Source organism: Loxodonta africana, chromosome 13 (assembly GCF_030014295.1).
Source record: "Loxodonta africana isolate mLoxAfr1 chromosome 13, mLoxAfr1.hap2, whole genome shotgun sequence".
Taxonomy (NCBI): Eukaryota; Metazoa; Chordata; class Mammalia; order Proboscidea; family Elephantidae; genus Loxodonta; species Loxodonta africana.
The window spans coordinates 40,533,492-40,557,252 of NC_087354.1; the positions used below are offsets into that span (position 1 = coordinate 40,533,492).

Here is a 23,761-nt window from a genome sequence, read left to right on the forward strand (position 1 = left end):
GGACAGAGTAGAACTGCCCCACAGGGTTTCCAGGGCTGTAATCTTCATGGAAGCAAATCGCCACATCTTTCTCCTGCGAAGCGGCTGCTGGGTTCAAACTGCCGACCTTTCGATTAGCAGCCCAGAGCTTTAACCACTGCACCACCAGGGCTCCTGGGCCCACCCTAGACCTCCCAGATCAGAGCAAGGTACAGGCATCTGAATTCTGAAAGAGCCCCACAGACGACTGTGGTGGGAATCGCTGACTTAGCAGTTTATGGGTGCTTGTTGGCTTAGGCTTCCGCAGAGGAGGGACTATGGAATTCAGCTATGTCTTTCCTTTGCTTAAAACCCTCATCTGCAGTGGAGGAAAATCTAAACTCTCCGCATGGCCTACAAGGCCTTACCTTCCATCTGTCTCTATGACCTCATCTCCTTCTGCTTCCCCCAGCCCCAGTTCTACCACTCATACAGAGCAAGTGTGGTCCTGTCTCCAGCCTCTCTGTACCCACTGTGCCTTCTGCTAGAAATACTTGGTGTTCCTGTCCTCATGGCTGGCTCCTTCTCATCATTCAGGTCTTGACTCACATGTCATCTCTTCAGAGAGAAATTCCCTGAACACCCTCACCCAGCAGCCCCACTGCACTCACTGACTACCCAGCCACCTGATCTCTTTGGTACTATGGTATTTATTATTGGTCTTCTGTATCTCCTGGGCCTGGCACAATGTCTGACAAACTGGAGGTATTAAATACACAGTTGTTAATTGACTGACAGAGTGAACTTGGGCCCCCTGGTGGGAGCCTCCTCTGTTGAAAGGGCTGGACACCTTCCTGCCCTCGACCTCCCTTTTTCCAGGTCAGGGTTCTCAGCATATGCATGCTTACCAGAAGACTTTACAGAGTGCACAGATTCCATCCTAAATAACACTGAATCATAACATCAAAGTGGATCTTCCATCTTCTGTTCTCTTTGATTTTTTCTGATTACATCAAAGAAAAAATTTGTTGAGTGTTACTCCTTGTCACTTCTCCAGCACTTGCTAATCTTTGATTTTCACAGAGAATTCACTAGTGTCAGAGCTTTTTGCTGACATCAGTCTCTAGTTTCGATTTTAACAATATTGTTTTCACCGTATTTATTTTATTTTATAGATACCATTAAAGTGGGAAATGACTTAAGGTAATGATGCCCTTTTAAATAAATTTAGTCTTTTTTTTTTTTAAGCGAATTGATGTAAAGACATTAAGTATAGGCCCACATGTATGTGGCCAACTTTGTGAAGGTGAAGTGCTAAAGGATAACAGTTGGTGGAGTTTTTTTTGTGTGTGTATGTGTGATGGAAACCCTGGTGGTGTAGCGGTTAAGAGCTACAACTGCTACCCAAAAGGTTGGCAGTTCGAACCCACCAGGTGCTCCTTGGAAACTCAACGGGGCAGTTCTACTCTGTCCTATAGGGTCGCTGTGAGTTGGAATCGATTTGATGGCAACGGGTTTGGGTTTCTGGTGGTATGTATGATATTCACCTGGGTATCAGTGAGAGGCTGGAACCTCTCTCTTGGACCTCTGTATGTGAATTTGGGGACCTCTTTCTCAATCCAATATTTGGGGCTATTGCTCTTTTCTGTGCAGTTCTGACCACTAGGTGTGACCTCCATGGTTGCAGGCAGGGAGTGGTGGTGCTGGGACACAAATAACCTAATTTTGTTATGTCAAAGTTCCCTAGATGCACTCCCTGGGCTTTCCTTTTTTGGGCAGTCTTCAGAAATTAGGCAAACATGTGCTTTTATTTGTGGACACACTAAACAACCTAGTGCACAGCTTTGCTCAGCCTGGCTATTGGAAAACAGATCCCACTTACATAAATTCTAAGGTGCCAAAAATTGATCTTCCAGGGCCTCCCGCACTCTTTATCCTCCTTGTCAGTTTAATTCCCTGTTCTTTTTAGACTAAATAGTGTGATGTCCACATTTTCATATCCCTTGGACTAAAAATGTGCCAAGTCTGAATATTTCGTTTTTTTGTAATAAAGTAATATCCAATTTCTCTATAACTCGAACACTGAGCAAATTCAAACATCTGACTCAAACGCTTTGTGACTGTGGCCAAGTTACTTCTCTGAGCTTCAGTCTCCCTACTTCGTGTAATTTGAAGATTGAGATAATGCACGTGAAGCAGTGTTTGGCTCAACACAAAATAAATACATAAATAAGCATTCAATAAATGGCTATTCATGTTTTTATTTTGCATCTCATCCGTCCTGCCCTGGTTTGATTAGACTCCTAAATCTCTGCTGCTACCCCCCACCCCTTGCACCAATTCATCATTCCTTCATCCAGGGTCTACTGCGTGCGGCATCTTATACTGCATGCTGACTGCTTAAGCAGGAATCAAACCTGTCCCTGCCACGGCAAAGCCCACAGCGGCTGAGTGGTTAAGAGAAACTCCCAAATGGAACAAATGGACTGCACCCGAGGTGTGTTTCTTGGTTGCGGGTAAGGCAAATGAGGACGGAACATCGGAAAGACTTGGGGCTGTGAAGAGTGGGGGCAGTCATTCAGGCAACTGGCACTGCCCGTACAAAAAGCAGGGGCACAGGAGAGGGCGCGGGCTGTTGGTGTGCCCCTAAGATTTGGACGGATCTCGGGGAGGCGGCAGGACCCAGGGCCTGGCGGGCCTTAAACGCCCAGCTACTAGGTGTAGTATTGGCAAAAGGAACCACCGAGGTGCGTGGACCTAGGAGTGCGGCCTCGGCCGGGCCAAGCCACCTTGCAGGAGGTGTCCGCAACAGCGCGTCGCAGAAGCAGTAGTAGCTCCCCCGCCAGGCCAAATGGAGAAGTCCCGGCCGTTGTGGGCGGAGGTAACGGCCCGCCCGCAGGCGCCGAAGCGCCGGCGTCTGCAAGGCGGGAGGAGCCAGAAACTCCGGGCGCGTGGCTGGTGGACCCAGTGGCGCGGCCGCGGCCGAGGGGGCGGGCCTGGCTCTCCCAGCGCAGGTGATTGGTCGGCCCCCGGCGGCGGCGGTGCGTGGAACTGTCGCCTTGGACCGGTGAGTCCTAGGTTCGAGCCCGGACCCTACGGCTCCCGAGGTGCCCTTCAGCGCCCGGCGGTGATTGCCTCCGGCCGTACCCGCACTCCTGGCCTCCTGGGGCGTCACCTGGAAGGGCAGAGCCAGGCTGAGGCCTTCTGTCGGGCGCTCATCCGCTCTTCTGTTCCTAGCCACCTGGCCAGGACCCCTCAGGGAATTTTGGTGGCGGGGGGAGGGGAGTGAGAATGCAAAGTATGCAAAGTCTAGCTAACCTGTTCCCTAGAGATAGTTCAGGGCCGTGGCCAGGAGCACGGCCGGCCGAGCGGAGCAGGTAGTTCCGGGTTGGAGCCTGGTGGGTGAGGGGGAGGAAGCGCCGAGCGCCTTGAGCCGGGCTGGGGGTTTGGAGGCGGGGGTGCCGGAGGAGGAGCAGTCAGGGGACAACGGAGGGGCCTGGGCAGGTCGGATATTTGGGAGCTGGAGGGGTGCCTACGCGTGGAGGAAAAACCTCCAGGTGTGGAGGATAGGAATACCTCGGGTTAAGACCAGAACCCTTGGAAACAGCACCATCCAAGGATTATGTTGGAAGAGCAAGAGTTCGCCTATAACAGGCATAAAGAAAGATACAGGGAGCCACTCCAGTATCCAGGGCATCAGTTTTACGCATATGCAGTTCTTAGCTGAGAGAAGTCCACACCCACATAGAGCGAGATAAGGTCTGAGAATAGTGCTTTGGATACGGTGACTACGTTGGTAAGCCTAGTGGCATAGTGGTTAAGTATTAGGGCTGCTAACCAAAAGGTTGGCAGTTTGAATCCACCAGGCACTCCTTGGAAGCTCTGGGGCAGTTCTAGTCTGTCCTATAGGACCGGTATGAGTCGGAATCCACTCGACGGTGATGAGTTTGGTGAGCCTAAGACATAATTAATTAAAAGCTTGTTTTATTATGAAAGTTTTTTTAACGGACCCCAAACAAGTACTCATCACCAGGGTCTTATACTGCAAATTAAGAAAAAAATAAATCTGACTTAAAGGGTGCAATGGAAAGTAACTCACTGGCCAAGTTGAGTCCCATGGCGTTTTGTTTTTAACTGTGGTGGGTCTGGAATGAACCGTTTGATTTAGGTGCTCAGAGCACTGGAACATGGCCTGTGATGGGGTTTAAGCATTGGCCATGGCTTCTGGTTTATACAAGAGCTGAAGAGTCAGATTTCTCCCAAATGTTCCTGTTACGGTCTGAGGCACACTTTTAACCCTTGAGTGAGCGCCTCTGCCACCTCACCTTCATTCAGGGAGTGTGAATGAAGTGTGAATTCACCTTTAGTAGTAATCCCATTCACTACCAGGGCCCACCCTGGGTAGTCTGTCTCCAATGTGACATCTACTCTCTGTCTCCCAAATGTACCCATATAAGTTCTTCATACTCCTGGAACAGCTGGTGTTAGCTTTTAGGCAGCCTTCCACATTCTTGTGCTTTTCCAAGTGAGTCCCACGGAGGTAACCCTGAAAACTCCCCACTTCCCCTCTTAAAAAAAAAAAAAAAAACTACTAAATGAGAAAGTAACTGCCCAGATTTGAATCTTTGGCTCCTTTTTGTCTCCCTCCAGGGGCTTCAGAACCAGTATTTCTTCTGGAGCTAAATTTTCTTAGTATGAGTTGGCATTTACTAGGAAACTAAACAGAGCCCTGGTGGCGAAGTGGTTAAGTATTCGGCTGCTAGCCAGAAGGTTGTTAGTTCGAATCCACCAGCCACTCCTTAGAAACCCTAAGGGTAATTCTACTCTGTCCTATAGGGCCATTGTGAGTCGGAATCCACCGATGGTAATGGGTTTAGAGAGCTGAACAACCAATTGGATAAAATTTGCATCAGTAAGTTATTAGTTATTGATGGCTATTTAGGACTACTCAAGAAGAAATTAGATGCTTAATCACATTGCTGGATGTCAACGCTGGTAAGAAGGAACTAATAACAGGGTTCATGGCGATGAGTGAGAAAGAGCAAAAGTTGGATTCAACCATGGGGTGAGTTTGTTTAGTGATTGATGTTCCTATCTATATGCTTAGACCTATGAAAATGACCATTATTGAAATATTTGCAGGATACAAAATACTGTTATTGCTAATTTGTAGCTCATTTACCCCTCAACTTCCTCTTTTCCCACGGAAATAATTGTGACTTGATTAAGTGGCGTTTCTTAGAAATGTAGCCATCATGTTACGTCATAACTGCCTGTATACAGGAGATGATCTGGACTGATTTAACCATTTTTTTACACTTTCTTTCATAGGAAAGATGGAAGAGCTGAGTCAAGCCCTGGCTAGTAGCTTTTCAGTGTCCCAAGATTTGAATAGCACAGCAGCCCCACACCCCCGCCTGTCCCAGTACAAGTCCAAGTACAGTTCCTTGGAGCAGAGTGAGCGGCGCCGTCGGTTACTGGAACTGCAGAAAACGTAAGGGATGCGATGCTTTAGCTCCTTCGCTTCTTTCTTGGAGCTGGGAGCCAATCAGGAGGCTCTAGGTTTGTCTCAGTAGACCCTTTGTAGGTGGATCTTTCTGCCCATGAGATTGGGAGGGATAAATCCTGGCAGAGGTAAACATCCCTTATGCCCAGAGCTTAGGAAAAGATGAGGAAGTAGGGAAAGACTGAAGCTTGAAAGCAGAAGCTCAATTATTTGGTTAAATTTTTATTTTTTTCCTGGCAGCAGTACTGAGCTTTGCGATGTAGGGATTTGTGAAAGCCACACCCATAGTTCCACTCCCCACATTCCCTGTGTTGTTTGTGTGTGGGTTCGCCTGCACTCTGAATCCTGGCATTGGTGTGGTCTTCCCGTCCGCCTTCAGCCAAATGTTTCTACTGAGCCCTTGGGAGTTCAAAACAAATAATTCCACAGGGAGCCTGAGGAAACGTCTTCCACACACTTAATTCTAAGTGCCAAGATGCGCAAACAGCCAGAGAGCGGGATAGGAGTGTTTGAGGCTAGATTGCTCTGAAGACAGGGCTTGTCCTTTTATCCTCAGCGCAGTCTGGGCCTTGTCTGGGTAATAAATCAAGGAATTGAGGATTAGGAGAAAATATTAACAGCTGCACAGTTTCCATCCGGTCTGTATTTTTGCCCAGTACTGTGTCACTGGATGTGTTTAGCATGGATGGTTCCCTGTGGCCTCTGGGATTGCTTGCAGATTACATTCCCAGATCAGTCCTCTTGCTTTCTCTGTCCTTCTTTTGAATAGTAATTAATTATTTTGGAATAGGTAGTACATTCATATGGTTCAAAATTCAAACTGTCCCCCAGCCATCCATTTCCTCTCTTGTGTATCCTTCCAAAGATATTCTAGGCAGATATAAGCAACTGTGTACGGTTGTGTGTGTATGCAACAGTTTTTTTTTTTTTAATAACACAAGCAGTAACTTATTATATACTGTTCTATACATTTTTTTAATAGTGTTTCTGCGAGTGCTTCCATGTAAGTTCATAAGTGCTACCTTATTTTTTTTTTTTTTATGGTACCAGGTATTCCATTGAATGGATAGTTGGTAGTCCCCTACTGATAGGCATCTGGGTCATTCTTGTCTCTGTGATTCCAAGCAATGCCTGGGAAATAACCGTGGGCCTGCCTCCTTTTGCACATGTATAAGTGCACCAGCTCACGCATTCTTGAAATAAAAGGCCATCCTGCTTACATGTGCTCTTTCTGGTGTGTACTTTCATGTGAATATGCAAGTACATATGTGTATATTTGAGAAAAAAACAACTCTCTTGGTCTCACTGCCTCATTTGGCTGAACTCTTGGCTTGACATTGCCATTAACATAGGAGGTTACATGGTATCTCCAGATCACTGTGGAATAATCAGGTTCCAAAAGGCACAAAATGAAAATTAAAGATTTTTCTTCCTTCTCAATTTCCTGAACTTTCTAGAATATGTAGCTAAAAAAAAAAAAAAAAAAAAGGAAGCAGCAGCATAATGATGAAGGGAAGCAAATAAGTAAAAGGATATTAAATCATAAAATTTAAGCGGTCTTTTTTGAAAATCAGGTAGGAACTGACAAAGGGTCTGGCTTCTTCCCCAGAAAGCTGTATAAAATGGAAAGCCCCAGAAGCTGTCCTTGTTTTAGAGTCCTCACTGCATCTCAGTGTTTCCTCTCTCCCATTCCCAGGGCCTTTGGGACTAGGTGTCTGCCAGGCAGGGGAAGTGTCACTTCTAAACTAAGCCAGGGTGGGGGCGGGAGGTGGAAGGGAAGCTCAGCCTTTTCAGCTAGTGAACCTTGGAAATTCCTTTAAAAATATTGCTTTGCCCATTTTTAGCAAATTGAGAGGAAGGTTGAATGTGTTCCAATGGGGGTTCCCTATTTAGGATCTGTGAGGAGGTGGTCACAAGTTTAGCCTCATGAAGGAAACTCTGTCATTTCTTACTCTTACCAGAACCCCCAAGTTACTCCCAAATATGGAGCCTTTAAAATTAAGTCTGTCACATTGCAGAGTGTCTTCCTGCAGAATGTAAAGCCCAGTCTTTATACCTTTTCTTTCTCTAGCAAGCGACTGGATTATGTGAACCATGCCAGAAGACTGGCTGAAGATGACTGGACAGGGATGGAGAGTGAGGAGGACGAAGATAAGAAAGATGATGAAGAAATGGACATTGACATTGGCAAGAAGTTACCAAAACGCTATGCTAATCAAGTGAGTGGTTCAGAGATAAGGCTCAGTTGATGCCACTCCCTTTGCTGTGCTGTGCAGTCAGCCACTAAAGTACACGTGGCCAGAAAGAGAGGATGTGGCCTCATCAGAAGAATGAGGTAGAGCAAAGGAATAGGAACTGCAGAGAAAATGCTGCTGTCCATAAAGGTTATGGGATGATGAGAACAGATGGCTTACGGTGCTGCATACTGACTGGCAGTCACCAGTGGAGTCTCTGGGTAGTGGGCTCAGGAGTCTTTATCCCAGGCTGTTACCAGAGGCTGCCAGCCCCCTGCTAAAGCCCCAAGCTATTGACATACTATCAGACTCTAAGTGCTTGTCATTGCTTTAGTAATCAGTGCACAGCTGCTCTTGATTAAGCCTGCCCAGCTCAGCATGCCCCAAGTTGGTGGCCTTTCCCAAGTAGTGTACTAAGATCCCAGTCCTGGACCTTCACACTCAGGTGGTGGAAGGTGGGAAGTACAGCTGCCCTTGAGTAAGGGCAGTCTGGCCAGCCACCCCAGGCCAAGGTGAGATTGAGGCTATGAAACAGCATATCACTGTAACAAACTTGACTGAGTGCTCTGTTGAATTCAGAGAGGAAACCAGTATGGCTTGTGCCATAGGGAAAGCAGGTATGGAGATTGTCCTGGGCTCCAGGCAGTCCAGGCCAGAAGGCCGAGTGTGGATCAGAATGGGGGCAGGGGAATGTCCTGCTGTTATATACTTTACATACTCCTCTCTTTAACCCAGGTGTCTTGTCACCTCAGAATCATCTGCCACCTTTAGAATATGGTCCCTGGGTCCACACCTCTCTATCCCCTTTCTCTGCTCCAAATACAGCACAAATAACAGCCTCTGTGACAAAGTACAGTTCAGTTCTGGTCAGCAAGCATTGTTCAGGGACCTGCTCTATGCTAAATTAGGCTATGCTGTGGGGAAGATATACCTGGGCAAGAAATAGCCCTGCACTTGGGGAATAAGTATGGAATGTGAGTTGTGCTATAAGGGAGTGAGATTCCTTCTGACAGGGGAGAGGGCAGCAGTGTAGAATCAGGGAATGGTTCATGAAGGAAGAGGCAGCCTTGAAGAGTGGAAGGAGATTGGCAGACAGAGGTGTCAGGGGCAGTCCAGGCAGCAGGAGCAGACTGAGCAGGAGCCCAGAGGTGGGACAGGAGTATGTGGTGTGCTCAGGAGCAGTGTATAGGCCAGTGAGGGTGGAGCAGCAGAGGGTTGTGTTAGGGGAAGAGAGGTAAAGGGCCTCAAAAGTGTGTGCAGGGCTTTAGACTGTTTTAGATTGTGGGGAACTGCTGAGAAATTTTGAGCCAGGGACAGAGTGTGACTTCATATGTTGACTCCCACTACTGTGTGCAGAAGGGGCTGGAGGCGAAAGAGACTGCTGGCGGAGGAGAGGGGGAGAGTTAGTTAGGGGTTTGCTAAATCCTGATCTGATGACAGGTGCAAAAGGCGTTGACGGTGGGTAAGAAAAGAGACCATGACTATGAGAAGTATGGCCAGGTACAGTGGACATAATTTAGCAGTGGATAGGATGGGAGAGACAGTATGAGAAATGGTAAGCTCTGAGGTCACATAGACTTTGACCTCAAAACCATGCTCTGTGTTGAGCCTAAGCAAGTTGCTTACCTACTGAGTCTGGTTCCTCATCTATAAAATGGGGGATAGTAATAATACAGTACCTGTGTTATAGTACGTGTCTTTATGCCATTGAAGAGTTAAATGAGATAATGTACCTTAAATACCTAGCCTGGAGCCCATAATAAGTGCCCCAGAAATATTAGCTGCTGCTACTGTTTTTTTTTTTTTTTAAACAGCTGTATTGAGATATAATTTACATGCTATACAACTTACCCATTTGTACTGTAAAATGTAGTGCTTTTTTGTATATTTGCAGGACTGTGCAACCACTGCCACTATCCAATTCCAGAATGTTTCATCGCCCTAAAAAGCCCCACGCCCATTAGCACTCACTCCCTGTTCCTTCCTCCACTTGGCACCTGGCGATAGCTAATTTACTTTCTGTCTCAGGATTGGCCTATTTTGGATGTTTCATAAAAATGGGATCATACAATATGTGGTCTTCTGTGTCTCCTTACACATGGCATGTTTTCAAGATTCATCCGTGTTGTGGCATGTATTAGTACTGCATTCCTTTTTATTGCTGAATAACATCCTGTCCTATCGATGTACTGTATTTTGATGGACTTCTGAGTTGTTTCCACTATTTGGCTATAATGAAGAATGGCTGGTAACAACACTCTTGTTCAGGTTTTTGTTTGGAAATCTGCTTCATTTCTCTGGGGTATATATCTTGGGTATATTGCTGGGTCGTATGGTAACGCTGTGGTTAACCTTTTGAGGAACTGCCAGACCGTTTTCCAAAGTGGCTGCACCATTTTGCTTTCTCACCAGCAGCATGTAAAGTTTCAATTTCTTTACATCCTTATCAACACTTATATTATCTGTCTTTTTTATTATGTCCACCCTAGCTGATTGTAACTAATTATGGTTTTGATTTGCATTTCCCTAATGGCTAATGATGTCAAGTATCTTTTCTTTTGCTTATTGACCATTCGTATATCTTCTTTGGAGAGATGTCCATTCAAATCTCTTACTCATTTTTAAAATGGGTTGTCTTTTTATTGAGTTGTATAAGTTCTTTATATATTCTAGCTACAAGTGCCTTGTCAGATACATAATTTACAGATACTTTCTCCCACTCTGTGTGTTGTCTTTTCACTTTCTTGATGGTATCATTTGCAGCACAAAAGTTTTCCATTCTAATGTAGTCCATTTTATCTATTTTTTATTTTATTGCTTGTGCTTTTGGTGTTATATTACTATTTTTTAGGGGAGGGTTGATTATGCCATGTTTTTAAGATTTATTAACAGAATGGTGATGCTGTTGGCAGAGTTACAAAATGCAGAAGGGGAAGGGTGGGTTGTGAGGGATGGGAAGTACTTGGGGAACAGAAGGCAGTGAATTCTGTTCTGGATATGCTGAGTTTAAGGTACAAAGAGGAGAAGCAGAGAAACAGATGCCACGTAAACAGCTGAAATATAGATCTGGAGGAAAGGAGAGGAAAGGAGCCTGGAGATGAAGGAGGAGGATGGGAAGGCATGCTTGTAGAAGTGACAAGTGAAGCCGTAGGAATGGATGAGATCCACCCCCGGGGGCCTGAGACAGCACCCTGAAGATCATCTACATGTTTTTTGGGAGTGTGTGGAGGAACGTTTGGAGGACAAACAGAATAGGACTGTGTCGCAGGCCCAGGGGAACATGTGTCAAGGCAGGGGGTGTGACTGGCAGCATCACATGCAGTGAGGAGTAGGGAGGACGAGGACGAGGAGGAGGAGAGATGTGGCCTTTGTCAGGGTGGGGAGATAGCAAATCTGGATTGAGGATGTCAATGGGTGGAAAGGAAGCATCAAGAAATATTAAATAATTAAAAAAAAAATAGGAGAACGTGGAGTAGCTTGACAGAAATGTAGTGTGATGAAGGTTTTTATCTTTTAAGATTGGAGACGAGTATTTGTGGGCCAAGGGAAAGGAGGGGAGGTGAAATATTCCAGTGGGAGGGGACAGCCTTTGTATAGAGGAGAGGAGCTATGAGTGGAAGAGTTAGTCTTCCCCAACTTGTTTCACCACAGCACTTTTTTTTAAAGGCAGATTTCCCAACACCCTACAGTGTGGTTTTGGGGATGCCATTGCGGGAAATGATGATCTTGCCTAAGAGCACCTCAAGGCCAGGGCCCGTTATTCGTCTCTGAGGGGTAACTCCTGGAACATAGCAGTTAGGATAATGGTAGGTGGATGGATAAAGGAAGGAAAGGATGCAGGTCCCATCACCCCAATACAGGAAGTGAGGTAGTAAGGATGGGTGTAGTCACGAGGGTGAGTCCACGTGAGTGGCCTCCATCCTCTCAGCCTGCAGGAAACAAGCTCAACTACTGAGCAGGTGGGGTCGAGGGCCCACTGCGGCCTTTCTCCCCTCCGTTTATGGGAATTGTTAGCACATGTGCAGGATGTAGATGCTTTGTCACTGTCCACATTTGAGCAACACAGCCCTGCCGATCTTTTAACACAATTTTTTTGTGTTCCCAGTTGATGCTGTCTGAGTGGTTAATTGATGTCCCTTCAGATTTGGGGCAGGAATGGATTGTGGTCGTGTGCCCCGTTGGAAAAAGAGCCCTAATCGTGGCCTCCAGGGTGAGTAGCTGCCCTTGCCCCAGGCCAGCATGCCTGGTCTGTGCGTCGCCCTTGCCCAGGCTGTGCCTTCGTGGTTCTGTGCCCAGCCTGGGAGTTGTAAGAAGGACTCTCTGCACTCCATATTCCTGTCTGCCGCAGCCGCCGTGCCTGGAGTGGGGATAAAACCCTCTTCCTGCAGGAGGGATTCGTGGAGAGCCATGTTTAGGCGATGATACCCTGCAGCATGAGAGAGCAGGAGGGTGAGGAGACCTAGGTGCCTGACGAGAATGGTAGCTTTCTCTTCACACAGGGTTCTACCAGTGCCTACACCAAGAGTGGCTACTGTGTCAACAGGTTTTCTTCCCTTCTGCCAGGAGGCAACAGGCGAAACTCAACAACAGCAAAAGGTACCTGCATAAAATGTCTACTTATTAAGCTTTATAATCAGTAAAAGACAGTGTAAGTTGTGTTGCGAGTCATTTTTAAGACCTACTTTGAGAGCACACCTTTGAAACTGCACACCTTAGACACTGTCCTGGCCACTGGACTCTGACTCTCCCCTTCAAGGACAGGCCTCCTTAGTAGTAGAAAGAGGCTGTGACGCTACTGGGCAATAAATTCCTAATTAAGGTCACATTTCTTTCCTGTGGACTTGAGTTTCGACATGACAGATGCAGCTCCTTGAGGAAAGGCCCCTCAGAGTCCTTAGTCCTTTCCCCAGTGGGGACCCGAGTGCTGGTGATTGCTGTAAGCACTGAGGACTGTTGCAGTGTGAGGTGGGGCTCCCTGGATTGTGGCAGAAGGTGCCCTGAATGGAAGGGGATCCTCTACTGACTTTCTGCCTTGTGCCCCCAGACTACACCATCCTGGACTGCATTTACAGTGAGGTGAACCAGACCTACTACGTTCTGGACGTGATGTGCTGGCGGGGACACCCTTTTTATGACTGCCAGGTAAGGGTGGGTACTCCACTCTTGTCTTTTCCTGTCTCTTCTCCTGGGAAAGAGCTCAGCCCATGGGTTTGGTACGTGACCAACTTCTTGGTGTGTACAGGATGTGGATGTGGTATATCAAGAACATCTTATACTCCTTGCATCTTAATCTTTGAGTGTGTTTAAATTAGCTTTAAAAAAAAGAAAGGGCTAAGAGAAGTATAGCAATTCTTGAAGGGAGGAAAGAGAGAAACAGAGCAGGGAGTGGGCTGGGACTTTGTAGCAGCTGCAACCGCCCTTGCCTCGCTCCTGGATGTGGGAGGATTGCAGGCACAGAAGATGGTGGGGTGAGGAGGGGGATGCCACCTTGTGCAGATGAGCATGGGGAAAAGAAGGTGGAGTATAAGGCACCATCAAATAGACTCCTGCACCCTCCACTCCTTCACCAACTAAATCCTGACCCTGAAAGTGGCAGGGCCTCCTGGGTGGGACACAAAGCCTAGAATCTCTGAGGGGCTGGCTCTGGAAGGAGACTTTCCAAGTGAGGAGAGGTCCCAATATCCTACCTGCAGGTTTCACCTTCCCTCGGTTTTTGTCGTATTGGTGACTCTTAGAATTGACAGCAGCAGTCATCAGGATGAGGCCAGGTCAGCCCTGCAGACCTCCTCTGTTACCAGCAGTCTCGCCGTCACGGTCTCTGTCTCATGTCATGGTGGTGGTTTCTTATACTCTCTTTTGCTCTTTGTCAATTATTTTATCATAGTCATTCTTAGTAGGTGGTCCCTGGACCAGGAATGAGGAACCCTGATGGTGCAGTGGTTAAGCACTTGGCTGCTAACTGAAAGGTCAGCCGTTTGAACCCACTAGCTGCTGCAAGGGAGAAAGATGTGGCAGCCTGCTTCTGTAAAGATTACAGCCTTGGAAACCCTATGGGGCAGTTCTACTCTGTCCTATATGGTCACTGTTAGTTGGAATCAACTCGACAGCAGTGGATTTAGTTTTGTTTGGACCAGGAGTATCAGAAAGTTGTTAGAAATGGAGATTCTCACACCTACTGAACCAGAAACTCTGGGGCTGGGGCTTATGTTGTAACAAGCCTCCAGGTGATTCTGTTGCAGGCTCAAGTGTAAGAATCATGGGTTATCACCATAACCAGCTTCATTACATAGCTGTTACCTCAAGCTGAGTTTCCAAATCATGGCAGGTGGTGGTATTTCAGAATTCTAAGGTGCAGCTCGGAAACCCTTGTGGCGTAGTGGTTAAAAGCTGCGGCTGCTAACCAAAAGGTTGGCAGTTTGAATCCACCACGTGCTCCTTGGAAACTCTATGGGGCAGTTCTACTCTGTTTATACGGTCGCTATGAGTCGGAATCGACTTGACAGCAGTGGGTTAGGTTTTGGTTTTAAGGCGCAGTTCATTCGAATAGTAACAGCCAAGATTTGCATTGCTAAGCAGTTGGTGGTTATTATCTAATTGCATCCCTTACAATGATCATATAAGGCAAGTACCATTATTATCTTCTTCATATAGATATGGAAGCTGAGAGCCTGGTGTTAAGTATTGCCCAAATGCAGAGCCAGGCCTGAAACCCAGAACTCATAAATTCAATCCAGAACTGCTAAATCCTATTTTCCTCTAGTTCTGTTGAAGGATATCTTGTAACTTCGAATAAGTTTGATAATTAAAGCCACCTATGTTTTTATGATATGAAGACTGTATATGTAAAATATTTCAAAAAGTAAAATAATTAAAAAAAATGCAAGGCCCTAAAATAACTACAAGATGGTACACATCAAAAACTCAGAGAATAAAGTAGGTTATGAGACGTTACAACTGTACAATAATTTCAAGTCCTCAGTATTGAATAAAACAAAGGCTAACACAATGTGCTTTGGAGCTGGAGAGTCTTGGGTCCTCGCAGCGCTTTGTGTGTGCCCTTGGACAAGTGACTTCACCTCCCTCAGCCTCAGAGTCCTCACCTGTAAAATGGGGATAATGACTGTGCAACCCTTAGAGGGCAGTTTTGAGGATTACCAATATTATGTGTGTAAAGCCCCTAGCATGGAGCCGGATACCTAGGAGGCCTTGAATAATAACTACTGGCTTTAGTGCTACCAATAGTCCAACTGGATTTTCAGGTAAAAAACTTCAAAGATTTTATAAGCGTCTTCCTGACCTTATGGCAGTTTTATAAGAGAAATGAGGGTAACAACAGAAGGGCTTAGGTCTTTGTAAATCCGGTGGCTGTTTGCAGTGCGGTGTCTTTATGTTAGAGTTTGAGATGAGCAGTGTTCCTTCTTTCTCCCTCCCGTCCCTATGGCAGACTGATTTCCGATTCTACTGGATGCATGCAAAGTTACCAGAAGAAGAAGGACTGGGAGAGAAAACCAAGCTCAATCCTGTAAGACCTGGGGTTAGGATCATAAAGTTCTTTACGGGGATTGATTTGGATTGGTCTGTTATCTAAGTATAATCATTCTGAATGATATTATCTCTTTTGAGGCAGCATGGCATCCTGGAAAAGAGTATGGCCTTAGCAGTCATCCAGATCTGAGTTCTGCTTCTAGATTTGAGGATTAGTAGGTTAAGTTAATAACCTCACTTGGCCTTAGGTTCCTCATCTGTAAAATAGAGTTAATAATATCTACTCCATAGGATTGTTATGAGAACCAAATGATACAATATCTGCACAATACTTAGAGTAGGCACACAGTAAATAGTGGTTAATCTAAAATAATGACTGCTTCTATTAATTATGCTGCTTAGACATTATGATGAGTGAAATAAGTCAGTCACAAAAGGACAAGTATTGTATGACCTCACTTATATGAAAAGACAAGAAAAGGCAGATGTGTAGAGAACAAAGTTTATTAGTGGTTACCAGGGACAGGAGGGAGGGGACAAGGGGGGATTAATGGTAATGGAAATACCGTATTGATTAAGGATAGAGTTGCATAGCTGATTATTGTCAGTAAGTTATACACCTGCAAAAAGTTGAATAGGCAAAAGTTGTGTGATAGATATATATGTACAATAATGACAGAAAAAAAAAGAGCAGCTGCTGCACTTGTATACAACCAAAAACATCCTTGGATTTGGTTTCTTGGTTTGGAGCTTTAGGGTCATGGTTTCATGAGGCATCCCAAGTTAAGACCTAATAACATGTTTAGTACTTCTGTTCTGCCCTCTAGTTTGTTGCGTAGAGCCTGGGGTCTTAAAAGCTTGCAAGCAGCCATCCAAGGCATAACAATTGGTCTCTTTTTGCCTGGAACAACAGAGGAAGGAGAGTCAGGAATAGGAGGAGGATATGGAATGTGTGGCTAATTGCCTCCAAGAGCAACTGCCTCCTCTGCAATGAGACTAGAAGAACTGGATGGTACTCAGCTACCATTGCTGAACATTTTGATCAGAGATTCCATAGAAGAATCCTGATCAAAAGGGGGGAAAATATAGAACAGAGATAGAATTTTCATGGACTCCAGATTCCCTAGAGCCATGAAGGTTGGATGAACCCCTGAAACTATTGCCCTGAGATAATCTTTAAACCTTAAACTAAAAATATGCCTTTAAGTCATCTTAAAACCACATTATATAAGTTTAGTTTCGCTAGTAAAAAAACGCCCTGAGCACTGTGCTTTTTTAAGAACTATCTATATGGAATCAAATTGACAACAGCAACTGCAATGAGTTTATCTTAATGGGTGAGGAACTACTTAGAAAAGGAAGGTGAGAGTGGTTGTACAACTCGAAGAGTGTAATCAGTGTCACTGAATGGTATGTGTAGAAACTGTTGTGTGTCTTGCTGTGTATATTCTCAACAAGAACAACACAATAAATAAAATTAATAATAATGCTATTTAGAATTCTAGTACAGTGGTTCTCAAACTTCAGTATGCATCAGCATCACCCAGAAGATTGTTAAAATGTAGATTCCTGGGCTTCACCTGTAGAGTTTGTAATTCAGTAGGTCTGTGGTGGTTTTGAAATTTTGCATTTCTAACGCAGTCCCTGGTGATGCTGGTGCTGTTGGCCCACTGACCACGCTTTGTGAACTGCTGCGCTTGTATCTGAACTGATGGTGCCCTCAGTCAGTCTCCTTATTTTACAGATGAGAATATAGGCTCAGAGAAGGGACTTCTTACCCAAAGCCCCCTGGTCTAGGATGATAACCCAGGTGTCTTGGCTATCTGCTCAATGTTAAATCATATTTAAATATATGTGACAGCTATTTTTAGGGCATTTTATTAGCTAAGCTCAGCAGCTTGGCATTTGCTTGGAATGCTTACAACCAGTTACTGGAGAATAAATGGACTCAGTACTTTCAGTGATGTTATCAGTTAGGTCCTGGAAGGACATGTGAATTGAAGAAGGGGAACGTGGGAAGCTGCTGTCTCTATGCTACCCTAAGCGTTCTGTATGTATTCTCTCATCGACTGTGCATAACAGCCGTATCGAGCAGTTACTTTTTTAAATTGTGCTTTAAGTAAAAGTTTACAGCTCAAGTTAGTTTCTCATGTAAAAATTTATACACACATTGTTTTGTGGCCCGAGTTGCTATCCCTATGTCAACACACCCCTCCTTTCCACCCCGGATTTCCCATGTCCATTCGACCATCTCCTGTCCCTTTCTGCCTTCTCATCTCGCCTCTGGACAGGAGCTGCTCATTTACTCTCATGTATCTACTTGAACTAAGAAGCACACTCTTCATGAGTATCATTTTATGCCTTATAGTTCAGTCTAATTTTTGTCTGAAGAGTTGGCTTCGGGAACGGTTTTAGTTCTGGGTTAACAGAGAGTCTGGGGGCCATGTCCTCCAGTCTCAGTCACACCATTAAGTCTGGTCTTTTTATTAGAATTTGAGGTCTGCACCCCACTTTTCCCCTGCCCCATTGGGAACTGTCTGTTGTGTTACCTGTCAGGGTGGTCATTGGTGGTAGCTGGGCACCATCTAGTTCTGATCTCAGGCTGATGGAGTCTCTGGTTTATGTGGCCCTTCTATCCCTTGGGCTCATATTTTCCTTGTGTCTTTGGTGTTCTTCATTCCCCTTTGCTCCAGGTGGGTTGAGACCAATTGATGCATCTTAGATGGCCGGTTGCTAACGTTTAAGACCTCAGATGCCACTCACCAAAGTGCAATGCAGAACATTTTCTTATTTAACTTTGTTATGCCAATTGACCTAGATGTCCCCTGAAACCATGATCCCCCAACCCCCCCGCCCCTGCTACTCTGTCCCTCAAAGTGTTTGGTTGTGTTCAGGAAACTTAGATTTTGGTTTAGTCCAGTTGTGCTGACTTCAGCTGTATTGTGTGTTGTCTTTCCCTTCATCTATGATAATTCTTGTCTACTTTCTGGTTAGTGAATAACCCTCTCCCTCGCTTCCTCCCTGCCTCCCCACCCTTATAACAATCAAAGAATGTTTTCTTCTGTGTTTAAACCTTTTCTTGAATTCTTATAATAACGGTCTCATACAATATTTGTCCTTTTGCGATTGACTAATTTCACTCAGCATGCCTTCCAGATTCATCCATGTTGTGAGATGTTTTGCGGATTCATCATCGTTCTTTATCCTTGCATAGTATTCCATTGTGTGACTATACCATAATTTGATTAACCATTTGTCCGTCGATAGGCATTTAGGTTGTTTCTATCTTTTTGTTACTGTTAACAGTGCTGCAGTAGACATGGATGGGCGTATATCTATTTGTGTGATGGCTCTTATTTCTCTAGGATATATTCCAAGGAGAGAGATTGCTGGATTTTATGGTCCATCTATATCTAGCTTTTTAAGGAAGCGCCAAATCGATTTCCAAAGTGGTTGCACCATTTTACATTCCCACCAGCAGTGTTCAAGCGGTTACTTTTATTATCCCATATTATAGGTGGAAAAGCCTAGGCATATGGAGATTAAATGATTGGCGGAGTAGGGCTTCAAACCCAGGCATTCTGACTTTAGAGTTTGTAGCCCTAAACATATTGCTCCACTGCTTCAGTCTAAAAGTCCTTCCTTGTATGGAAAGGACTTCACTAGCCCTTCCTTAGGGGCAGTTGTTATAGGGCCAGGAGAGTGAGACCAGTCTCTCCTAGTAATAGTACAGTGCTTTTCATTCCTCACTGCATGTTTAAATAACTGTTGTTGTGTGCCATCTTGTCATTCTGACTCATGACCCAATAGGACAGAGGAGAACTGCCTCGCAGGGTTTCTTAGGCTGTAATTTTTTTTTTTTTTTCAATTGTGCTTTAAGTGAAAGTTTATAAACCAAATCAGCCTCCCATGCAAAAACTTATATACACCTTGCTATATACTCCTAGTTGCTCTCCCTCTAATGAGACAGCATACTCCATCCCTCCACTTTCTATTTTTGTGTCCATTCAGCCAGCTTCTGACCCCCCTCTGCCCTCTCATCTCTTCTCCAGACAGGAGCTGCTCACATAGTCTCATGTGTCTACTTGATCCAAGAAGCTCACTCTTCACCACTATCATTTTCTATCCCATAGTCCAGCCCAATCCGTGTATGAAGAGCTGGCTTTGGGAATGGTTCCTGTCTTGGGTTAACAGAAGGTCTGGGGACCATGACCTCTGGGGTCCTTCTAGTCTCAGTCAGAGCATTAAGTCTGGCCTTTTTATAAGAATTTGGGGTCAGCATCCCACTGCTCTCCTGCTCCCTCAGGGGTTCTCTGTTGTGTTCCCTGTCAGGGCAGTCATCGGTTGTAGCCAGGCACCATCTAGTTCTTCTGGTCTCAGGCTGATGTAGTCTCTGGTTTATGTGGCCATTGCTGTCTCTTGGGCTCACAATTACCTTGTGTCCTTGGTGTTCTTCATTCTCCTTTGCTCCAGGTGGGTTGAGACCAGTTGATGCATCTTAGATAGCCTCTTGGTAGCGTTTAAGACCCCAGATGCCACTCTCCAAAGTGGGATGCAGACTGTTTTCTTAATAGGTTATGCCAATTGACATAGATGTCCCCTGAAACCATGGTCCCCAAACCCCTGCCCCTGCTGCACTGGACTTCAAAGCGTTCAGTTTATTCAGGAAACTTCTTTGCTTCTGGTTTAGTCCAGTTGTGCTGACCTCTCCTGTATTGTGTGTTGTCTTTCCCTTCACCTAAAATAGTTCTTATTTACGACCTGATTAGTGAAAACCCCTCTCCCTCCCTGCTCTCGTAAGCATCAAAGAATATTTTCTTCTGTTTAAACTATTTTTCGAGTTCTTATAATAGTGGTCTCATACAATATTTGTCCTTCTGCAACTAATTTCACTCAGCATAATGCCTTCCAGATTCCTCCATGTTAGGAAATGTTTCACGGATTCATCATTGTTCTTTACTGATGTGTAGTATTCCATTGTGTGAATATACCATAATTTACCCATTCATCCATTGATGGGCACCTTGGTTGCTTCCGTCCTAGGCTGTGATTTTTATGGGAGCAGATTACCAGGTCTTTTTCCTGCAGTGCTGCTGGTAAGTTCAAACCACCAGCCTTATGGTTAGCAGTCGAGCACTTAACCATTGTGCCACCAGGGCTCCTTTAAAATCAGCGGGAGAGCTTTAAAAAAAAAAACAAACCTGGGCCCTACCCTAGACCAGTTGAATCAGAATCTCTGGGATGGGGCCTAACTCAAAAAACCCAAACCCACTACTACGGAGTTAATTCTGACTCATAGTGACCCTATAGGACAGAGTAGAGCTGCCCCATAGGGTTTCCAAGGCTGTAAATCCCTTATGGAAGCAGACTGCCACATCTTCCTGGGATGGGGCCTGTTGTTGTTAGGTGCTATCGAGTCAGTTCTGACTCATAGTTACCCTTTGGACAATAGAACAATACACTGCCCAGTCCTGTGCCATCCTCACATTCGTTGCTATGTTTGAGCCCATTGCTGCATCCACTGTGTCAATCCATTTTATAAAGGGTCTTCCACTTTTTTTGCTGACCCTCTACTTTACCAAGCATGATACCCTTCTCCAGGGACTGGTCCCTCCTGGTAATGTGTCCTAAGTACGTGAGAGGAAGTCTCACCATCCTCGCTTCTAAGGAGTATTCTGGCTGTACTTCTTCCAAAACAGATTTGTTCGTTCTTCTGGCAGTCCGAGGTATATTCAACATTCTTCGCCAGCACCGTAATTCAAGTGCATCAATTCTTTGGTCTTCCTTATTCATTGCCCAGCTTTCACATGCATATGAGGCAATTGAAAATACCATGGCTTCTGCCAGGCACACCTTAGTCCTCAAAGTGACATCTTTGCTTTCGAACATCTTAAAGAGGTCTTTTGCAGCGGATTTGCCCAATGTAATATGTCGTTTGATTTTTGAATTGCTATTTCCATGGGTGTTGATTGTGGATCTAAGATGAAATCCTTGACAACATCATTCTTTCCTCCATTTATCATGATGTTGGCCCAGTTGTGAGGATTTTTGTTTTCTTTATGTTGAGGTGTAACCCATACTAAAAGCTGTAGTCTTTGATCTTCATCAGTAAGTGCTTCAAGTCCTCTTCAATTTTAGCAAGCAAGATTGTGTCATCTGTATATTATAGGTTATTAATGAGTCTTCCTTCAATCCTGATGCTGCATTCTTCTTCATGTCGTCCATCTTCTCAGGTTATTTGCTCAGCATACAGACTGAATATCGTGAGAGGATACAACCCTGATGCACACCTTTCCTGATTTTAAACCTTGCTCTGTTCAAAAGACTCCCTCTTGGTCTTTGCAAAGGTTCCTCATGAACACAATTAAGTGTTCTGGAATTCCCTTTCTTCATAATATTGTCCATAATTTGTTACGATCCACACAGTCGAATGCCTTTGCATAGTCCATAAAACATAGGTAAACATTTAACTGGTATGCCGTGCTTTCAGCCAAGATCCATATGTTATCAGCAGTGATATCCCTCATTCCACATCCTCTTCTGAATCTGGCTTGAATTTCTGGAAGTTCCCCTGTTGATGTATTGCTGTAACTGTTTTTGAATTATCTTTGGCAGAATTTTACTTGCATGTGATATTAATGATCTTGTTTGATAATTTCTGCATTCTCTTAGATCACTTCTCTTTGGAATGGGTGCAAATATGGATCTCTTCCACTTGGTTGGCCAGGTAGCTAGACATCAGTAATTTTTAAAATGTCATGGATAAGGAGGAGAAAATGGAACATGTGGCTAATTGCCTCCATGAACAACTGACTCCTTTGCTATGAGACCAGAAGAACTGGATGGTGCCTGGCTACCATTACTGAACATTTTGATCAACTATAGAAGAATCCTGATCAAAAGGAGGAAAATGCAGGACAGAATTTCACATTCTGATGGAATCCAGTTTTTCTGGAGTCATGGAGGGAGGCTGGATGAACCCCTGAAACAGGGCCCTGAGTTAATATTTGAACCTTAAACCAAAAATATCCCCTGAAATATTCTTAAAACCAAACAGTAATTTAGCTTAACTAGTAAAGAATTTCTGCCTTGAGCATTGTGCTCTTTTAAGATCTAACTATATGGCATTACGTTGACAACAGCAATTCAAAAGACTAGATAGGAATCTTAGGGAGCAGCGAGTCTGTGTTAATCGGGGGAGAATAACTCAGAAAAGGAAGTTGAGAATGGTTGCGCAACTTGAATGTAATCAATGTTACTGAATTGTACGTGTGGAAACTTGAATTGGTGTACGTTTTTGCTGTATATATTCTCAAAAACAACAACAAAATAAAATAAATTATTAAAAAAAAAAAGCTCATGTATAAGTAGGATTGAGAATCACTGACCTAATATTTGGAGGAGAGGTAGGTGGAGGAGAGAGGGTGTGGAAGGATCAGGTTGAAAACTTTATTTGATAAAGGCGTTCATTACCTGGAACCATTAGTAACATGTACTAATGATTTTGTTTGAATTTATATTTCAGTTTAAATTTGTGGGACTCAAGAATTTCCCATGTACCCCTGAGAGCCTGTGTAAGGTGCTGTCCATGGATTTCCCTTTTGAGGTAACAGAACCATTGTCTTTATTGTTTGGATGTGACTAGGATACAGGAAACTTAGTTACATGGAGTCTTAAGACCCCCTCTGACTCTGCTATGTAAAAGCATCAGCAAAAGGCTGGAAGCCAGTTCCTGGGAAAGGATGTACTTGCTGCCCTTCATAGCCTCTCAGCTGCACCCTGCTGGGTCAGTCACCCTGTGTCTTCACACCAGCAGTGCACCTAGTGGTTTGGGTTAAGTTAGAATGCCAGAGCTGGCAAGGCCCTTAAACAGTTCATCCAACTCCCTCATTTTACAGATGGAGAAGCTGAGGCTTAGAGAGGGTCAGGGAGTTCCATTGCCTGGTCCTTCTTATGTGCCTCTTCCTGCTACATGTGTGATGACTAGGCTCTGTGTTTGACTGCCACAGCTGGTTATAAAGTGGGACTTCTGTGACCGACAGGCTCCAGGGGCATGAACCCCTAACCCTTTCTTCCTCCAAAGAGTAAATGGTCCTTGGGGGGTGGCACTACTTACTGAGCAATGGGATGGAGGTAGGTGACCAACTCATTCTGGTTTGCCCGGGACTTTCCCAGTTTTAGCACTGAAAGTCCTGCATTTCCAGAAGCCCCTGAGTCCTGGGTAGCCTTTTGTCATCCTCCGAACCTGTAGTTGCCCTCTCCTGGCTCAACAGGCAGCCTTTCCTTTGGCCATCATACCCTTTAAAATTCTGCCTAGTCACCCTCAGATATTTGTTCAAACTGTTGTTAAAAGAATCACAGCTTCCCGAATGAGGAAGTGGCAAAGGCTGAGTTGCCTTCATTTCTGGGAGTCAATTAAGAAGGTGGTAAGAACACCATCTTTATTTATAACCCTTATGCCCCAGTGACAATAAGTGCTTTTTAGAGATGAGTCACAGAATTGCAGAAAAGAAAATGTGGGACTGTAGGAGGTCTTCCCGTTGAGAAAAACTGAGCTTCAGAGAACATAGCTTGCAAA

At 44.8% G+C, this 23,761-nt stretch overlaps 1 protein-coding gene across 3 annotated transcripts in view; it reads left to right on the top strand.

Annotated features, from left to right (window-relative positions):
- The first annotated feature begins 2,934 nt into the window (after positions 1-2,934).
- SNUPN (snurportin 1) overlaps positions 2,935-23,761 on the top strand; it is a 31,699-nt gene continuing 10,872 nt past the window's right edge. Inside the window, exons 1-9 of one of the 3 annotated variants that reach the window (XM_064267245.1) lie at positions 3,424-3,908; positions 4,901-5,023; positions 5,290-5,452; positions 7,536-7,683; positions 11,804-11,908; positions 12,198-12,294; positions 12,743-12,840; positions 15,143-15,220; positions 22,709-22,789. In XM_064267245.1, the coding sequence (XP_064123315.1) occupies positions 5,295-5,452; positions 7,536-7,683; positions 11,804-11,908; positions 12,198-12,294; positions 12,743-12,840; positions 15,143-15,220; positions 22,709-22,789 (765 nt within the window). In that variant the 5' untranslated portion in view covers positions 3,424-3,908; positions 4,901-5,023; positions 5,290-5,294. Of the gene's footprint in view, positions 3,026-3,423; positions 3,909-4,900; positions 5,024-5,289; positions 5,453-7,535; positions 7,684-11,803; positions 11,909-12,197; positions 12,295-12,742; positions 12,841-15,142; positions 15,221-22,708; positions 22,790-23,761 lie in introns of those variants that run through there. The other 2 variants (XM_064267244.1, XM_023552933.2) reach the window with 2 other exon arrangements.